The 19545-nt window shown below is 50.5% G+C and overlaps 1 protein-coding gene across 3 annotated transcripts in view; it reads left to right on the top strand.

The window, feature by feature from the left end:
• LOC126645140 (sodium- and chloride-dependent GABA transporter 2) overlaps positions 1-18033 on the top strand; it is a 37343-nt gene extending 19310 nt beyond the window's left edge. For all 3 annotated transcript variants that reach the window (XM_050325202.1, XM_050325203.1, XM_050325201.1), the window contains 9 exons: positions 767-901; positions 9822-9925; positions 12749-12873; positions 13444-13556; positions 13703-13840; positions 14928-15030; positions 15676-15776; positions 16198-16368; positions 17525-18033. In XM_050325202.1, coding sequence (XP_050181159.1) covers positions 767-901; positions 9822-9925; positions 12749-12873; positions 13444-13556; positions 13703-13840; positions 14928-15030; positions 15676-15776; positions 16198-16368; positions 17525-17644 — 1110 coding nt within the window. In that variant the 3' untranslated portion in view covers positions 17645-18033. The remainder of the gene's footprint in view (positions 1-766; positions 902-9821; positions 9926-12748; positions 12874-13443; positions 13557-13702; positions 13841-14927; positions 15031-15675; positions 15777-16197; positions 16369-17524) is intronic.
• Positions 18034-19545: the final 1512 nt, after the last annotated feature.

Here is a 19545-nt window from a genome sequence, read left to right as displayed (position 1 = left end):
ACAAGGGATGTGGCTCCTTTGCTAGAGGAAGGAATTCCAACCCTACCTGAGTACGTCTGCATTGCTCATGGAGCTGGTGGCATAAAAAGCAAGAGGACACAGGTTAAAGGTTCTTTTTGGGCTCTGCATCCTTGGTGGCAATTCTGAGATGTGCTGCCCTGCTCTGCCTGAAATACCTGTGTTGGGTAATTGAGCAGGGGTCAGTCAGAGGCAGCCTCTGCGAGTCCCTGCAGTGGGGAGAGGTGGGTGCCAGCCCTGAGTTGGGCACCCCCCAATGTCCCTGGTGGTCCTTCGGTGGCAATCACATTTCAGGGTGTATCTCTTACCTGCACATCCCTTTACCCTTGCCACTGAGTGCTGGGGAGAAGAGACTGTTTGTGTGTGACTCAGACTCTGTTTGGAGAAGGGATGTGCAGATAGATACCCGGGGCAGCTCCTTCTCTGATGCATGTAGATAACACACTGCTGGCTTCAGTAGGGCTACTCTGACTCCATCCTGGTGACAGCCTGGCTTATGGTCTGGATTGCTCTTGGGACTAGAAAGGTTTTCTCTGGCTCCAGACATGCAGTGGCATGCCACAGTTTTTCTGGATGCATTTTAAAATGCATTTCTTTCTACTGCAGGAGACAGAAAGGTGCTGGGTGAAGCAGCCTGATGTGTCCCCTGGCCATCTCTCTCAGCCCAGGGGGTCAGTGCAGTGCTATCAGCACTGGGTGCTCTGGCCCGTGCTGCTCTCTCACACTTTTCCCTTCATCCTCCTCCCAGGTGGTGTATTTCACAGCCACGTTCCCATACATCATGCTGATTGTTCTGCTGATCAGGGGAGTCTCCCTACCCGGGGCATCCCAGGGAATCCTCTTTTACCTTTATCCAGACATCAGTCGCCTTGGGGACCCCCAGGTAAGGTGGACGGGGGACTGAATGGATGAGCTGTGCTTGCATGGATTCCTGTGGCTGCCTTCACTCTCTCCCTTTTGTTTTTTGTTTCCCACTTTCTTTCTTCCAGTTTCTTCCTTCTGACTCCTCATTTCCCCCTCTGTGGCCATAAGGCAGGGCTGTGATACTGGTGCATATTCTGATAGTCCCTGCTCTCTTACCCTCCAGTGTTGTTAGAATATTTTCCTGTCTGAGTTGAGCCCGACTTGCTCAGTGGCATTGGGATTTAACCCTCCATCAGGAGTGGTGCCAGCTGTCCCCCCCCTTTCCTGGGGAGGCTCCTCTGCTGCAGAGGCAGACGGTGCCCAGAGCACCACTTTGCACTGTGCTGGCAACTTGTTGGGTTGAGTCCTGCTCCTGACATGTTTGCTTCAGCTTCCTAGGGAAGCATGCCGGATGCATGGATGGTGGGAGCCACGGCATGCTGCAGCAGCAGTCCCCAGGATCTGGCTGCCTTCCTTGCCTTCCCATCCCTGGTGAGAAATTCCTGCCTGTTTGACAGGAGGGTCAGCGCCCGACTGCTGCTTTTAATCTCTCTGGGACAAGTTCTTCCACGTTAAATCCTGGCTCCAGCTGAGCTGCTGTACCAGCCTTTGTGTGAAGGTGTTTCCAAAGGAGATTAAAGGGTGCCTGCCTGGAAAATAGGCCAGCACAACCCTTGGTAACCTCATTAACTCTTTCTGGTCTAGCACCAGTGTTGCCTTGGTTATCAATTTTGTGAACGGGAACATAAGTGCTGGGGGAGGTACAGCTCTGGCTGATCCTGCCCTCCCTGATGGAGGAGAGAGGATGCCTTTTCCTTGGGGGTGGGGGGGCATAGCAGTGTGTCAGAGGCTTCAGGTTATCCCTGGGCTCTGCCTGTGCCCAGGGTGCATCGTGGCTCCGTGCAAGTCAATTTGACTTAGGGCTTCTGATCCAGGGAGGTAAACACAAGTGTCTGGTTTCCAGATCCAGGCAGTCTGGTTTTTATCATGGGAAGGACTTAAGAGTTCCTACTCAGCTTTCTGGAAGTCGCTCTCTGGTCAAGGCTGTGCCTGAGCATGGGGTGAGAAGCCTGTTTTACACCATCAGCTCCTCTGTCTATTTTGTCTGTGGCCAGGAGGTGGGTAGGACAGCTGTTCCCTTGGCATGAAGGTGCAGCAAGGCTTGGAAGGGGGTTAGGACAGATCTGTGTTTGCAGTGTTTGTGTCTCCATTCATACTGACGAGGTGCAAGAGTCTTCTGAAACGAAGTAGTATTTTCAAATGGTGCTCCTTCCCTTATGAAAAGTCCTGTTGTTACCGTGGTTGTGTTGCCCAGGGGACTGAATTAAACCACCTCAGGCGTGGCATGGTTGGTACTAGTTGTGTCCTCATTAGGTCTGTCCTGGCAAACTTTTTCAATTACAGCCTGAGCTTTAGAAGCGCAGTTTCCTTCCAGCCTGGAAAATGCTAATGCGCTGGTGGAAAAGCAGAGTAACCCTTCAGAGCAAGGGGAAAACTCCGATGAACCAGGGAAGGAAAACTTGCTCCTCCCTCCCTCCCCAGCTCCATCATTCCCCAGGAAATGCTTCACTTCTGTGGGAAAAGCAGAAGTCGGCAGCAGTGGTTGCCTTCCTCCAGCGAGCTTTAACCGCCCTACTGAACTGAGTAGCAAGGCTTGAGGCTTCTCTTTCATTTTTCCCATCAGAGAGGGAAGGTTTAGTGCCCCAAGCTCCACGTGTGTGTGTTTGTGCCCCCCTGTGTCTGTGCAGGGACAGTGTGAGTCCTGCCAGCCCCTTGGGACCAAGTCGATTATAACTGATTTGTGCTCAGAGGACAGTGAGCTGTAATTGTTTACCCACAGCCCTGCACTGCCCGGAAAAATGGAGGGTTCTTTAGTGCCTGGGAAGGGATTCTGGAAGTTAAAAAACAAAATTTAGAATACCCTCTGCAACCTGAACCTTATAAGGCTTCTCAAGGGGAGGTTTAAACAAAGGGCAAACAATATACAAGGGGACGAAACCAAAACTCCTCTAAGGTATGTGAAAAACTAGGTGAAAAGAGGGGATGAATTATTTATCAGATTCTATCAAGGGTGCAGCAGCAGATGTGATTAAGTGTCAGAACATCAGGCTGTTGTGTGGAAATCATTGCTTTTCACCTGCCAAATGACCTTGGACAGAACCGGGAAATCCTGCCTATGAGAGTCAGGAGAGCTGATTGATGGTGATCTCTTCTGGCCATGAAGTCTACAGTGCTCTAAATCTTCCTGCACCTTCATTTTCTAAACCTATGAAATGCTTATAATTAAAATGGTAAATGAATTGCATTTGACAAGTAGATCAGACTATCCAGAGAAACTGCCAAATAAAAGTTTTGAATAATGCAGTCCAGTTCTGCTCTCAAATACAAGCAGATACCAGCAAAACCACCAAAGAGATCATCAGTTTTGAACTGTGTGCCTCCAAACAAACAAACAGACAAAAAATCCAGAAAAACAACCCCACAGTTAGTTTTTTACATGTATGATAGTTAATATTATATATTAGCATGTCAGCCAAAACTAAGTCCAAAGTTTTCTCCCCCACCTTGATTGCATTTTCTGTGCTCCAGAAGGTTCCTTCTTATTTCATAGAACGGGTTGTGTTTTAACCAAAAGAGAGTCATGGGGTCGTCTACCATTTCTACTTTTGTTCGCTCCACCCTTTGCAATTATCAGTTTTATCAATTGTCTATTTCAGTAGAAAATGCTGGAAAATTATGAATATGATTAAGCAGAAGGATGCACAGTGCAATCCACTAGTGAGAAGCTGAAACGAGAGGAATTCAGAGAGGAATAAGGTTTAAGTGTGTGAAAATTGTCATTTTAAGAACTTTTCTCAGATGCTGGCAGGCTCTCTGTTGGTTGATGCTTTCATACCACTGCCAGGCACTGTTTAAATAGACAGATTTAAAGTGAGGACTGATGGGCTTGATGTAGAAAGTGCCAGCTGGGTGTTTGGGTTTGCTTTAAAGAGAAGAAACGTAATAGTATCCTTTCACTCATACCAAATCTCAAGTGATTTTAGTTAAATTTCATTAGATTTAACGGAGGAGTTAAACTCAGCAGCCCCTGAGCATATCTGTCTCTGGAAAAGCAGCGAACCTCCCACTCTTGTTTTCCTCTTGAAATTTCCAGAAAATCCTCCACTTTGCTGTGCGTGCTTGTACTTTATCCAGTCTTTATATAAAAAGAGAGAACTTTCTGTGACAAGCTGTTTTCCAGCCACCCCAGATGTGCTGAAGACCCTTGAATTTGGAGGCTGTATCCCAGTCCCGAGGGCAGGAAAGCACCAGAGGTGCCAAGGGCCAGCAGAAGACTGTATCACTTTTCAAATATCTTTCCCTACATTCCTCTCGTTTCCTTTCACCCATTTCCCTGATGGTTGCTTTTTTGGAGCAGCGTTTGCCCCTGCAGTTTTCCCCTGGGAGTTTTGCTTCCCAAAAGGTATGACAGGAAGGGAGGCAAGAGAAGAAGATGCCCCCAGTTTTTTGGGGGTCTGTCCACTCTGCCCATGGCTGGAGAGGGAGAATGCTGATAGTTTGGGCTGGAGCAGCTCTTACTGCTGAGGCTGTGCTGAGGATAAGCCTCTTAGGCCACCACAGGGAGGATGAGAGATGTGTGCATCTTGCAGGGCTGTGACCTGCCAAGTTAACCCAAGGGCCCCTGCAGCCACGCTGGGGAAGGGGTCAGAGTCCCAGATCCTCTCCAAATTCAGGCCCTCCCTGATGCTGCTCCATGGCCAGCGAGAGCTGCTGCTTCCCAGCGAGCAGGGAGGGTGACCATGGGCCTGCTAAATATTATTTGTTCCTCTTATTTATTGTTTTCCCAGCAGGCCTTTGACTTGGTTTGTGTGCTGGGTTTGTGCTGTTGCCGGCCCCCCGCCTCCCCTTCCTGGCGGCCGGAGTGTTTGTTTTCGTGCCGGAGGACGAACCGCTGTTCCTGTGCGTGGACACGTGCGCCAGCTGGGCTGCCCTGCCACGCTGTTCTTGCTCCCACCGTGTGCCCTCATGCCCTGGCAGAGGGTCTGCAAGACCAGGCACTGCTCACACTCTTCCTGGGGGACAGAGGGCAGGTATATGGCAGCAGAGAGGAAGAGCTTGTAGCTCCCATGGCGATGTCAAAGGGGCTCAGTGCTGGAATTCTCTTCTCCGCCTTGCTGGAGCAATGCATCCACGTGGGGAGAACCACAGCTGTATTTACCTTGCAGGGCTTCCTCCTCCTCCTCCCATGCCTCTTCCCAGCTCTGCCAGCATGGGACCCGGGTGGCTGTCTGGCCACGGCCGTGCAGCCCTGCTGAGTCTGATCTCAGTGCTGACATAGCAGGAAGGAATAAAGCTGTCTGTCTGTCTGCCCACAAGCAGCAGGGCAGGGAGGACTGTAATGCCTGGCTTCCCAGGCAGCAAGGAGCATCCCTCGGAGCACTCCTTGCCCCTTTGCACCTCCCTGGGGCAGGCAGCTGCGTTTTTGGGGATGAACCAGAAACCTATTTGTTTTCTTGTGGTGTTTAAAGAAATCCCAGTGGTGGAAGGGCTCTGCTGGCTGTAAAGGATCCCTCTGGGTTTGCAGTTCCCCTGAGGTGTGGGAGTGACATGAGGTCAGTGGTCTCCGATGGGGATTATGGGGGCCTTGAGTGCTGACACAGGGAGATTAAGCAGGAAGCAAAGCCCCTGTCCCCCATTCCCAAGGATGTCCAAGGATGTATTTTCTAAGCAGAGCTGGGGCTTGGGACTGAGAACATGATGCTTGGCTGGATGTTGGCTGGACAGAAGGATCAGGAACACTTTACAGAAATGGCAGTGACTTCTTCCTTGCCTCCTCTCTCCTGGGATAAATGGGAATGAGGGAAAGCCTGGCCTGTGTAGCAGGGCCCCAGGGCTGCACAGCTCTGTGCTGCTGCAGTACTGTGGGGTGTGGGCTGTGCTTTGGGGCTGGTGCCTGTGGGCCAGTCCTGAGTGAAGGGGGAAAGGCAATCATCTGGAAATGGTGCTCTGGGAGTCTTTCAGCAAAACCTTAGGAATCGCCATCTCCCCGTTTAAGGCTGGGCTCGAGTGATGTGTTTGTGTGGTGCAGTGGGTGGCTGGTGGGTAGTGACAGCACCACAGGCTGGCTTGTGAGCCGTGATGTTGTGAGCAAAAGAAATGCTGGCTGAACTGTAGCTCAAGACCTGGGTGTTTTTTGCTCTCTGCTCTGCATCACACCGAGTGTGACCCTCCACACAGTGTGTACCCACCCTCTGCTGTATCATCTCTGCCTGCTTATGGGATGCTTCTCAGCATGGCACCTGTATTTGATGTATGGCATACACTGGGGTTCAGTAACATTTGCTCAAAAATGGTCTTTACTGTTGTAAATGCTTTGAGATCTTCCTAAGGAAGGATCTCTTTCAGTACAGGGGGCTATTAAATTTCAGTACAAGTAATAAAGCAAATATTGCTGAGAAAATTAAGGGACGAAGGAATGGCCGTAACCATCTTGGATAACTGCAGCTCAGGTGTAAAGGTTTTGGCTAAAAGCTGAGAGCAGGAGGTTATTACAAACTGAACAACATGTTCAAAGAAATTGAATTATGAATTAAATAAACTGGATGGCTTAGAAAACTGCAGACAACAATCAAATCAAAATGCCCATGCCGCCAATGTGCCAGTGAAATGTGAACAGGATAAACTTTACCAGTCTCTTTGGGAGCAGCGGCCAGACAACAGCAGGATGTTTTTATCTGCAGTGGAAAGAGAGCCCTGTCTGACCCCAGTGAGCCCCTTTAGTCAGAGAGGTCTGGGAACAGCTGAAAAAAACATTTCTCTGAGTGACTGCAGGGAGAGAATTGAGCAGAGACTCAACCTGCGGTTGGGGAGGAGAGATTTGGGTTGCTGTTTGCTGAAGTGAGTGGTCTGTGTAGCCCCCGTGAGCCCATGGGGCTGGATAGGCAGCACTGCTTTTGGTGAGAGGCTTGAGGAGGCTGGACCCTCTTCTGACCCCACTGATCCTACAGTCCTGGGAATTGCTGCTGCTGCTGCTCAACTCCATCACTAGTGGGTCAGGAGCACCCATGGCATGTCTTGTTGCATCCCATCGACCCCCGTGCAATTTGGGAACTGCCAAGAGGCTGGGAAGATTGTAAATGTGTCTTGGTGTTTGGCCCAAGAGCTGTAGTAACCTTCTAAAACATGAAATAATGTGCACACAGCCTGAGTTGGTGCTCACAGTCACGCTGACTGAGTAGGATCATAAGCTCTGAAACTCAAGCTTTATTTACAGTTTCAGCCACAGGCTGCCTTGCTTCCAATGGGAGCATATGCTAAGGCAGGTCCTGTATTCCCTAAAGATATCCCTTTGGGGCTGGACTCCCACACAGCCCAGTGTGCATCCCATGGATGTGGTGTTGGGCAGAGCATGCAGGAAAGTGGGGAGCCCACAGACCCGGGGCTGGTCTCTGCTACACAGTCGAGGTTATCACCGGATTTTAAAAATGAGCCACTTCATAAGCCACAGGGCTAATGAAGCTTGGTGTCTTGATATCTGGCTTCTACCACGGATGGTAAAGCAGCAGTTCTTTTCCTGCCCCAGGGATATTTCTCATGTCTCTCATTTGTGTGATTTATCTGATATTTAACACTGGTTGACTCTTCCTCCCTGTAGCTTTCTGCTCAGTGGGGACCCTGAGTTCCTATCTTTTTCCTGTTCCTTAACCGTTGTGAAATTTATAGGTAGTTGATATTCTTGAGGTTTCTAACAACTCTTAAATCTGGATGAAACTTGTCAACTGGGTCTAATGTTACGACAAGTGTAGGGTAGGCAGTTTAATGACAAAAGTCTTGTTATCTTGACAAATTAAACTACCAGGGCTACAAACCCCATGAGAGGGTGTCTTTTGAGCTGGATTTTGATGAAAAACAAAATTGTTCTAGCAATAACGAGCAAAATAAAAAGCAAACCGAACAAAACATTTCACCCCAATCTGTGCAAAGATGTTTAAATTACTGATGTAAAAGTGTCAACTGGTCCAGCTCACCTCAGTGCCTTGCTGTGCCTAAAAGGTAGCTGCAGAGTGAAAGCTGTGCCCTTACTGCCCACAAGCACAGTGATGTTTTAGGAATCAGTTTTTTAAAGGGCTTTGGTCTTTTTCTAGTATTTTTGAAATGAAAAAATTAACTAATACTCTGCTCTCTAAACACATCTTCCTACTCATCTCCCCCAAAAAGAGTAAAATACACTGAAGTCAATTACTTTTTCAACTTCCCAGTGCCTCGACCTAGCTGTTCCAGTCCCACCTCGTCACCTATGCCTTCCCATTCTACAAATCAAGGATTTGACCTCACTCCCTGTTTGATCTGAAACCCAAAGCCCAGGGTTTCCATGGACTCAAGTGGAGGATGTGGGGTCAAACGTTAGACAAGTTGCTTGCAGGACAGTCAGGAAGAGCAGTTTCCCCAAATCCAGCCCTAGCAGTTCCTCTCTTTCTCGCCCTACGGACAGCCCTGCTGGGCTTTGCATCAGTGGGAAGTGAGAGGATTTGTTCTGCGTGTCTGTGCCTGGAGCTAAACCTGGAATATCCTCCAGAAAAACGACAGCTAATGGTATCCTAGCATGCCTTCATAAGGTCTATCAGCCCAGGAAGGGCAGGAGGTAAATGTGAAACAAAACCTCTTGCCACATGATTGCACTTTGGCCAGTATGGAAGAGGAAAGTCAGAACTGTGCATTTGGTAAGGGTGGCCTGAGAAACAGGGGTGGCTGGGCAGGTGCTGCCAAGCTGACCATTGCCTCAGGACACGAGGCCTTGGCTGACAGGTACAAGTGTGATTTGAAGTCACCAAAACCAATGTGATGCTTTCCATTAACACCCGTTCTTCTCAGAGGGGTCCTGGGGCAAGGCTGGCATTTGTCTGAGGGTTCAATGGCATTGCTGGGAGAGGAGAATACAGCCAAATGGAGACTTTTCTCATAAAGTTGACCCAGTAATACTTTTCTTCTGCTTTTCTTTCCTGACTAGATTATCTTTTGTCTAAAGAATGGGGCTACCCTTCAGCAGCAGTTGAATGATTGTCATCTCTGTTGTATAAACCCCTTGGGAAAAAAGATCTTAGAAAACAGAGGTTTATTAAATATTCTTTGTCATTCCTTCATTCCTCACTGTTGCTTCCTGCTTTTGCTGTTCTCTGCAGAAGGCAGTGACAGTGGTTGCATTGGTGACTGCACACAGCTAGGCTTTCAGATCAAATTTGGCATTGACAAATGTCAGCCTTGGAGCACTGGGACGTGTTATTGACAGTGAGAGCAGAGCGCTTCATGGGAATAACAGAGGGTTTGCATATTCTTTTAGGAGCTATCTTTTGCAAACAATTCTGTTTATTTCTAGTACTCCTCTCCTCCCCAGTTAATTTGCTTTTAAGTACCGGAGCCTTTCCATTAGGTCTTGGAGAAAAAGGGCCACCACCAGAAGCTGTATCCATGCTACCCAGTGGGAGACCAGGCTTACCCAAATCAAGTTCCCCTTTTCTGGTAGCAGAGGGCTCCCTCAGCTCTCATGGAAAGTGTTTATCCAGTCTCTCCCTGCTGGAAGGCTCTCCACGGTTACAGGGTTCTGCAGATTTTTCAGAGAAAGAAAGAGGTGGTGAAGAGCTACACGGGATGTGGGTTGACAAGGCTCCTGATGCACTCCTTCCCTTCGGCACTCTTAGGCCCCCTGGGTGTCTCACTGAGCACCATAATTCCTGGCACACAACCTGCCTCTAGAGAAGGCTTGTCTAAGTGCTGGGTACTGCTGACGTCCCAATCCTTGGCCTTTCTGCTGCTTACAGCAGCCTCCAGGCTCTGCCTCTTCACATCTGTGCGGTGTCTGCGCTGGCCTTGTCTTCTCACCTCTGTTTGCATCTCCCTTGCAGGTCTGGATGGATGCAGGCACTCAAATCTTCTTTTCGTATGCAATTTGTCTGGGATGCCTGACGGCTCTGGGCAGCTATAACAAATACCATAACAACTGCTACAGGTAACTGGAGCACGGCTCTGCTGCCTAGAGCCTTCCCCTCCCTGAACATCAGTGTGCAGAGGCTGGTGAACTGCTGGAGGCTACTGGCCTTCTGAAGTGTTGTGATTTCTGTTCCTACTCAAGGTGTAGGAAAACTCTTTCTGGGTGATTTTGCCCCAAATCCAGCTCTCTGTTCTTTCTATCCAAGGGACTTTTCTGTCCGTGCTGTGGATGACAAATCTGCTCTTCCACACCCAGCAAAGTTAGACCCTCTTTGCTAGCTTTGTGATCCCAGCCCACAGAACAACCTCCTCCACTACATGGATGCACAAGTAGCAGCAGGGGAAGAAGAGCTGTGAGATCTTAACTGGCTGTAGACTAGAGTTCTTTCACCTTGTGATTTATCCCTCCATGGTTCACTTGGACCCAGTGACTTGCACAGTTGTCAGTGCTCTTGGTTCCTACGTGCTGCCTGTGGTCTACATATAAACCTGCAGAGATGACTTCTGGTTTTTTTGCATGCTGGACTGCATGAAAGCAGGTTGCCAAATAGAATTAGGCTGCCAGGCTGAAGTGGTCAGGTGAAAATAAGCTCATTTGCTGTGTATTCAGCACTTGGAGCTACATCCCCAGGGGTAAAAGGGTAGTGCAAGAGGAAAGAGGACACCTCTAGGTAGACCTGCACACCTCTCCTCTCACTGTTTCTCTGCTGATTCTGTTGCTCCTGACACTGGGTTCTCTCCCCATCTTTTAAATTCAAAATTGTGGTTGTTGCCATGGGAGGTCCAGGCCGACCACTGGCTACGTGATCCTTGCTTGGCATCTTTCTCTCTCTTCACCCTAGGAGAAGTTGATTCCTGGTTCAGGGGTGCCTCTCCAACAGCAGGTGGGCTGGGACTCCTCTTTCTTTCCATGTCCCCCATCACAGATTCAGTTTTGAGAGAAAAAGCTGTAGGAAAAGAGGAGATAATGGATCTGTCTCTGGCCTGCTACATGTCCTTGGACATTAGCCCTTTGTACCTCCAGTGCAATGTGTAGCATGGACATGATGACAGAGGCTGCTCAGCAGCAAGGTTGTAAAGGGCTTCAGTAACTGCAGCTGGGAGATGCTGGACAAAGGGAAGGCAAGTCTGTTTGCACACAGACCCTTTACGTTATTTGGCTTTTCTAGGAAAATTGTTCTTAGTTTTAGAACATACCTGTTTCCAGGCATGAACCCAGCTTCAACAAATCAGTCCTTTGCTCTCCAGACTTGCTTTGGATAGGCAGACAGACAGAACCAGGCTATAAAAGGGTAGAGGGACAGCAGCATAGTGCCCTACTCTGTTATGCCAGACCCAGGGTAACCTTCAGTGACCTGGAACAGGAAAGAATGTGGGCAGGAAGAACCATTGTTCAAATGGCAGTGGTTCAAGAAAGTACCAAACAGCATAAACCATTTCTTGTTTCCTGGGACAGCTAGGAAATTCTTCAGTGTTTCCTGGCTCCTCACTTTTTCAAGTGCAAATCTGCAGAGAACTCTCTTCTCTGGCCATTTTCTGCATGTTCCTCTCTGCCTTGACACCTCTTCCCACCTGCTGGATGACTGGAAAACCACTTTCCAGTCCATGCCTTTCCAAGGAGGGCTTGACCCATCATGCACACATCCAGGGGAAAGAGAAAGAAACACCAGGAAAGGACAGGAACTACTTGAAACAAGTGGGAATTTGTATAAAATGACTGAGAATATCATTTAAGTGGAGACCAGGCAGTATATAGCAACTGGAGATACAAGGTTCTGGCATGGTTTCCAATTGGGTTAGCTGGGCTTGGTGGAGTGTGACCCTTCTTTCCAGCTGGAGATTCGTTAGCCTCTTTCAATCTCTCTTGCCTTATAAATCAAATGCAAAGGCAGAGCAATGGTGTTAGGTGCTGTGCAGTCCTTGACAGTGCAAAGACCTGCACTTTGGAAGGAATAACCTGAATTTGTATCATGTAGAAGCTCTGGATGAATTGTACTTTCTCTCTAGAAAAGGTTGCAGATCAAGAATAGATCTAGTCAAAGTTGAAGGAGGGGAAGGGAACCCCAAAAATGCTAGATGCCTAAAGACTGATACAGAAAATCACACTAGATTTGCAGAGCAGCATTTAATAAAGTCAGAGCAGGCCATGAAATGCCAGGAAGAGCACGTTCAGTTTGGTTCAGAATATCTCAGAATGATGCTGCAAATGTTATTGTTGTCCCCAGGGTTGCAGTCACAAGAGGACTGGGGAGACTGGAGCGTGAAAAGGAATTGGATAGATAAGAGATGTTTAGTTTAAAGAGTAGATGGATGAGAATGAGATGAAACAGAGACAAAAGGGAATAGATCACAGAAAATAAATTGGATGGCTCTGTTTATCTTTTTCTCATAATGCAAAGACCAGGAGATACCTAGTAGTGCTGAGAACCAAGAGGATTGTAACTGGTCTGAGAAAGCTATTAAGGAAAAAAAACATGTCCCCTTCTCAGTCAAAAATAAACTCTGCTACAGGAGGGACCAGGGAAGAGAGTGAGGAACGAAAAAAAAAAGGCAAAACCCTGGCACTCAGATTCAGACAATCTCATGAGCAAGGACCTTAGGTGGGGAATGCATCTGCTCTCCTTGGGTAAGACTTTCCCCTGGGGAAATCCTACTGTGTTGTCCACCCTGGGGCATCTTCCTGCCGCTCCTGGTGCTGAGCTGAGCTGTGAATGTGCTGGGAGAGATGCCCTGCTGTGGGCACAGTGGCTGGGGCAGAGGAGCGGGTGCTGCGCTGGGGGATCCATGGGGTGTAGGTCATACCTGGGCCCCCACCTGGCTGATGCTCTGCCCCTTCTCCCAGGGACTGCGTGGCCCTCTGCTTCCTCAACAGTGGCACCAGCTTTGTGGCTGGCTTTGCCATCTTCTCCATCCTGGGCTTCATGGCAGAGGAGCAGGGTGTGCCCATCGCCGAGGTGGCGGAGTCAGGTGAGTGAGGACTGTGGTGGGATGGGGCTGTGGGGGTGCTGTCCCTTGAGCCCCCAGTGACAGGGACATGCCCGCAGGGCACCCTCCTTGCTGCAGCTGCAGGTTCCCATCCTGGTGGGCAGCTTTGCTCTCTGCCTCCAAAAGCCAAGGAGAAACAAATGCACACTCATGAAACAGTGAGATACAACAGCTGTGGTTTGAGGTTAATCTAAGCTGCCTCTAAGGGCAAGGGTTGGGGTTAGGCAACTGCTGTCCCTTGTGGGGAGGGTGGTGAGGTGACTGCATGGCCTACGCCCAGGCTCGTGCTGTGCTTCCTGGGCTCAGAGACTTCCCCTGGCTCCCAGACCTTGCGACGGTGATGCAGCCAGTCCCCTTCCTTCCCTTCCTGCTTTTCCTCCACCCCTCCACGAGTCTGAGCTCCATGGACAGTGCAGGTATAACTGGAGTGAGAGGCTGCGTGGCCACAAGCTGTGCCTTGGCTGGGTGGTTGCTCAGGCAGGTCTGCCCCAGCTGTGTCGTGCCGCTGCCCTGCCACTGCCCGCTCTGAAATGAAAGCCCTTCTCCCTGCAGGGCCTGGCCTGGCATTCATCGCCTACCCTCGGGCTGTGGTCATGCTGCCCTTCTCCCCACTCTGGGCGTGCTTCTTCTTCCTGATGGTTGTTTTGCTGGGACTGGACAGCCAGGTAAAGGTGCAGGTGTAGAGCGATTCCCTGCCAGACAAAAGCCGCTGTCTGTCCAGGACAGGCTTCAGCTTGTGCAAGGGGAATCCACTGGGGCTGGGAGGCTGGTAAGGATGGGCTGACAGAGATGGGATCTCCGTCCTTTGCAGTTTGTCTGCGTGGAGAGCCTGGTCACAGCTCTTGTGGACATGTACCCCAGCATCTTCCGCAAGAAGAACCGCCGGGAGATCCTTATCCTGCTGGTCTCCATCATCTCCTATTTGGTTGGATTGTTGATGCTCACAGAGGTATTTTGGGTTCAGGCCACCTGCATGGTGCGTGATGGGGCAGAGTGGGTGCTGGTGGTCGTGGGGTCTGTGCTGGGGCCAAGAGCTTGCTGGGGAGTCCCACCCTGCTGCACAGCCTGAGGAAGGCTGCCCTGCCCTGCCCTGCCCTGCCCTGCCCTGCCCTGCCCTGCCCATGCCATTCGCATTTTCCCTTCCAGCCCTCACCCCTTGTGCCAGTCACAGTCCTGACACTTCTCCTGCCAAAGCTGATAGCTGGAGCTCTGAGCAGCCCATGTTTTGGCTATAGACTTATCTTTACACAAGCCAAACGTTTTACAGCTCTAGCCTGTTGCATGGTAAGGGGAGTGCCTTTGTTCTGAATGGAGCTACATGAACACTTGATGTGAGCAAACTCGGTGGGCCTGAGTATGCCCCTTATCTGTTATACTGATATCCTCTGTATTACCCTTGTGATTAATTGCCTTGGAGTCAAACTGTTCTGGTTTAAAACCTTTAACTGTGCCTATCAGTATATGTGTGTGTATTGATGCTGCCCTGATGCTCTTTGCACTTTCTGTCTTCATTTGGGCATAATTTTGAAAAAGCTGCTTCTGATGTTACACCAGCAACATCATGCCTGGCCTTACTCACCTCCTGTTTTGGAGGCAGCCTTGCAGACCTGAGCAGTGAAACAGCCAGGCTGCACACACAGTTACTTCCCTCTGCAAATTAAGAGTCCAAAGTAAATCAGATGGATTGTTTATCTTGAGGGGGTTTCCATCCTCACTTCTAGATACAAGAGTTGCTTTGGTTTTGTCTTCTCCTAAAATATCCCCACAATCTCTGTTGCAGAGTCTGTTGCCCTGCCCTGAAATGAAGGGCTGTAGAGACTCCTGAGAGCAGGGTGGCTGCATGTCCCCATCAGGCCTCAAGCACAAGGGATGTGCCCTTTGCTGCTGGCTAAAACCCTGCCCCAGAGAGAGGAAGGTGCCTCCAACTCTGGGGAAGATGCTGAGTTTGTTTTCTGCTCTGGCTCTTGCTCTTTGCCTGATTTCTCTTCCCTCTCTCCCTCCCTGTTTCACTTTGCTGCCCACTTGGCCCTTCCCAGGGTGGGATGTATGTCTTCCAGCTCTTTGATTACTATGCTGCCAGTGGCATGTGTCTGCTCTTTGTGGCCATCTTCGAGACTCTCTGCATTGCCTGGGTCTATGGTGAGTATGAACCAGGGGGGGATCCCTAGCTCTGGTCTCTCAGGCTCTTGCCTGGTTCATCTCAAAGTGCTGGTCTGTAGCTCACTCAACTTGGCAATTGCTTTGCAGTGCAAGGCAGACATCTAAACCCTTGCTTTGGTGCCCCTGGACTAAACCTGAGGGGGGCTTTCTCACAGGAACACCCTGGGGCATCTGCTCAGCAGACATCCCCTGCATGTTCCTATTTGCTCCTGTTTTGAGGCCTTCCTTCATTGGAGATTTGGAACTGTCTGAAAAGTCTTTTCCCAACCTGCATATAGAGGGCTTTGAGACCCTCAAACACTTTTGAGAGCCCTCTCTCACCCTTGACGTTCACAAGGGATGGGTGAAGCCCGGGTTCAGGTCCTAGCCTTGGAGATGATGATGGGCTGGCCCTGCTGACCCACTGGACTGTTCTGGGGAGAGAGGAAGTTAGCCCAGGACAAAGACTGAACCTGGCCACACTCCTGACGGGCTCCCCAAGAGGACTGTTTGCGATGCTGAGGCTACTGCCTCATCTTCTGGGGAGCACCCCACCAGTGGTGCAGCAGGACCCTGCTCTTGCAGACCTCACTGCCCGACTTCCCTGGTAGCAGTGAGGTATCCCGTCCTTCCCCTTTTCCGCAGGTGCTGAGCGTTTCTACGACAACGTTGAGGATATGATCGGCTACCGGCCATGGCCCATCATAAAGTACTGCTGGCTTTTCATCACCCCAGCTGTCTGCATGGTGAGGGCCCACGGGAACAGGAGCTCTGGGGAAGAAGATGGGCAGAGCTGGGTGCCTCTGAGAAACAGACACCCGCATATATGCAGAGGGATGTGCATATGTATAGGGGGTTATGTGGCCTGTACTAGGGGAGCCTCTTGTCCTATGTGCTTGGAGCTTTGGGGGCCAGGTGTGGCGCTGAACAAGGGGCAGAGGGGTCTGAATCAGCTGTGATAGAAGTGTTTGCTGGTGAGATGAGCTTCTTGATGCCATGACTGGTGCTGCCCGTGGGGGCTGTCCCAGCAAAGCTTGTCTGTTGCTGTCCTGAGTTGCTCTTTGTTACCACAACACTGTGCAGGTGTGTACTCACCAGGAAGACCTCTCTTTGCTCATGGTATTGATTTTCTTTTTTTTTTTTTCTTTTACTCTTTCACCTTGCCAGGCAACCTTCTTGTTTTCTTTGATCAAATACACCCCGCTGACTTACAACAAGAAGTACGTGTACCCATGGTGGGGTGACACCCTGGGCTGGCTGCTGGCCCTCTCCTCCATGGTGTGCATCCCTCTCTGGATCATCTACAAACTCTCCACCATCAAAGGCTCCCTCAGAGAGGTAAGGGACCAGGGCTCTGGACTATGCTCTGGGACCAGGGCACAGGCTGTGCTTCCTTGTTGAAGTCCAGCCTTGCAGGGGGATCATTTGTGTCTTGCTGGTTAATTAGCAGTGAATAAATCTATTGAATGAGTCTGTTGCTATAACAGACTTAGTTTTTATGTTCTGTGTTGCTGGAGGGCTGCTCCAAGCTGGCTGTTGCCTCTTGGTGCCCTTTTTTTATTGCTTCTGTCTCTTTGCAAGTACTAATAGGAAAAAGGTCATTAGATGGAGAGGATAAAGATGATCTCCATGTTGTCCTTAACTGAGGCTTGAGGACTTGCTCTGAGAAAGCTCCAGATGCCCTGAACATTGTGATCAGCTGAGTTCACCAGTCTATGGCTGAGGCCATAGGGACAGAGTGGATGGGATCACTGGGGGTTTGGAGTTCCCGTCACAGTCTCAGTGCCCCGGATCTGCCCTGCTTCCAGAGCTACTGTGATCCATTGCTGGCTGCACTAGATCTCACTGAGAGGGTAGGGATCTGGAAAACCAGACCTTGCTTCAGATGGGCATCCCATCCCTGCCATGGCTCATGGTTTCAGGGAGAGATTTCACAAACAGTCCTGAACCCCCAGGATCCCACCCATTCTCTGCCTCATGCAAGTGTTCAAGAATGTGTTGTGACAGCAATGGGCCTCTGACCCCTGTGTCCATCACAGACAGGGAGGAGTTGACACAGCTTGCAGGGGCATGGCAAGGGCCACGCAGCATAATGTGGTATGAGAGTAGCCCCCTACGCACTTGCTGTCCCAATTAAAGCCAAAACTGTGTGCACAGGCTCACCCTTTGCAGTCTGTGCTGATCGAGGGCTGACCTGGAGGTACTCGGTCACCAGCCTTTCTTTGGACTGCTTTGTAGCTCTGGCCTGGAGCAAATGGAGGACAGAGCTGTCCCTCACGTGCTCAGTGCTTGTCTTGGGGCAAGTGGTTGGAAGGTGAGTTTACCCCCTCAGGTTCTGAAGCGCTGACTGTCCTTGTTTTGGACATCTTGAGCGGACAGGGATCAGACCTGCAGCCCTGCCTGGCTGGCTCAGTGAAACCCATGGCTGGAAGTGGAGGGCCCAGATGCCCTTTTGCCCTTGCAGCTGTGTTTAGTGCCTGTCTTTGCCTTCCAGAGGTTCCGCCAACTCACCTGCCCACTTGAGGACTTGTCTTCCAGGCCGGGCATGGGACAGCCCCTTCCTGCCACCAGGTCTGGCCTCCTGACGCTGACAGAGCTCGAATCTCATTGCTAGGACCGGTGTGGCTCTCCCTCCCTTCCCCCAGGATGGTTTCTATACAGCATTTACCACCTGTTGGACAACACAAGGATTCATTGCTTGCTGAGAAGAGAGGGATTTCTGGGCTGAGCTCACTTCTCTGGAAGATTCCAAGGGCTGAGGAAGAGGCTGCCATGGAGATGGTCTGTGTGGAGTTAGCAATGCACCTTAATTCTCTCCCTGGAGAGGGCTTTGAAGGGGCAGATCAATCACCAGTGTTCCTGAGCATCCCCAGGCTTCTGGTGGGCAGAAAGGAAGGACTGACCCTGGAATGGAGAGTGTCAGAGAGCCTCAGAGGTGGGGCTCCAGTGTGGACTTTGGGAGCTCCTCCATTCATTCGATTAAATCCATGTTTTCCCCCAGTAGATCTGTTCTGTCTCAGTTTTGTCTCAACAGCATCCCTTGCCCATGACGTGTTAGGTGAGATGTGTGTCAGTGGAGCTGTGCTGGGCTTTCAGGTCTGGATCTCTGTTGCACTGGCACAGTGGAATGGGAGGGTAGCCAGAGGAGAGGAAGCTTGGTAAGCCCCTGTATGTGGCAGCCCTGGGGTACCCTAGGTGAAGAGAGGAGTGCAATGCCAGCTCCTGCTGGAGCCCTTGCCAGCTCCCAGACAAAAGTGTCATCCGTGTGATGAGTCACTGGGGCTACTCCCGGGGTCTGAGAGAAGCATGGATTGGTGTTTTCTTCTTGCAAGCGAGGGATCATGGGAAGCTTTCCCTCCTCTCTTCAGGTTTATGTCTTTTTTTTTTTATGCTGACTTGCCTTCCAGGTGCTCTAGGGCCAGTCATTTCGGTTTTCCTGCGTGTGGCAGAAGAGCTGAGTGGTGGAAGCAGAATCTGCATGTTATGTCAACAAACAGGGCCCCTTGTTTCCAGGCTGTTTGGGTAAAAAAAACACATAAAAATCAAAGAGCTGGTGTTTCAAGTGCTGTAGCCCCAGCATCCGAGGAGGGCAGCCAGAGGACATGTAACCCTGGGAAGCTGGATGGCTCCCAGGAAACCCCGAGGAAGCTGGAGCCTGGACAGAGCCGAGCCAGCAGCCAGAGGCGCTCAGCTTCCCGAAGCACAGACAGACACGGGTGGGCACCACGCTGCAGCCAAGGCTTCTGCTGACGCGGGCAGAGGAAGACGCGAATTAAAGCAAATTAAAGCAAATTAGAGCAGTCCATGCCATTAGCCACAAGGTGGCCCCAGGACCTCACCTACCGCCGCCGCTCGGGATGGGGTCCCCGGCTGGGGACGATGGGACCCCTGGGTCACGATGACCCGGCCATCCCCTTTTCTCGCCTTCCCGGTCACCTGTCGAGGTTTCCTCTGCAGAATCTGCCTCCCACAGGGAACGGTGACCCCAGCTGTGGCTGTGTACTGGTCGAGGCTTCTAGGCAGGCAATGGCAAATTCTTGGGTTTGGCTTTCCTGGCTTGGTTTTCCCCGGTTTTTTAGTGTTCTTGGAGCCTGTTAACCTGACGTTGGGAGACAGGTCCATGATGGAAAGGAGTCATGGACTTTCGCTCCTAGAGGCTGTGAAACTCTGACGAGCACCAAGTACTGAGGGCATTGCTGCTGGGAGGGTTTGTGGTGGTGCAGATTTAACCTCCAGAAGGGTTAGCCCATTGATCTGTTTTCCTCTGGAGCTTCACTGGCTCTCTTCCAGAGTGGCTGTGGAAACCTCATCTCATTTCCAGCCTGTTTTCTCTTTTCCCAGCATATTTTCCACAGAGGGTCTAAGGAGGGCAGGTTCCTTTGCAAGGCTCCATGTGCAACCATGAGATATGGTACTGGCAGGCAGAAATTACTTTCAGAAATGAGAGAACAGAGTTCAATACAGAAGTTTTTTCCTACCACTTTTTTTTTTTTTTAATGAATCATATTAGAAGCT

The sequence above is a fragment of the Myiozetetes cayanensis genome, unplaced genomic scaffold (assembly GCF_022539395.1).
Source record: "Myiozetetes cayanensis isolate MyiCay16 unplaced genomic scaffold, myiCay2020 scf3, whole genome shotgun sequence".
Classification (NCBI taxonomy): domain Eukaryota; kingdom Metazoa; phylum Chordata; class Aves; order Passeriformes; family Tyrannidae; genus Myiozetetes; species Myiozetetes cayanensis.
The sequence above is the reverse complement of the archived record's forward strand: the minus strand, read 5'-3'. Positions and strand labels throughout refer to the sequence as shown.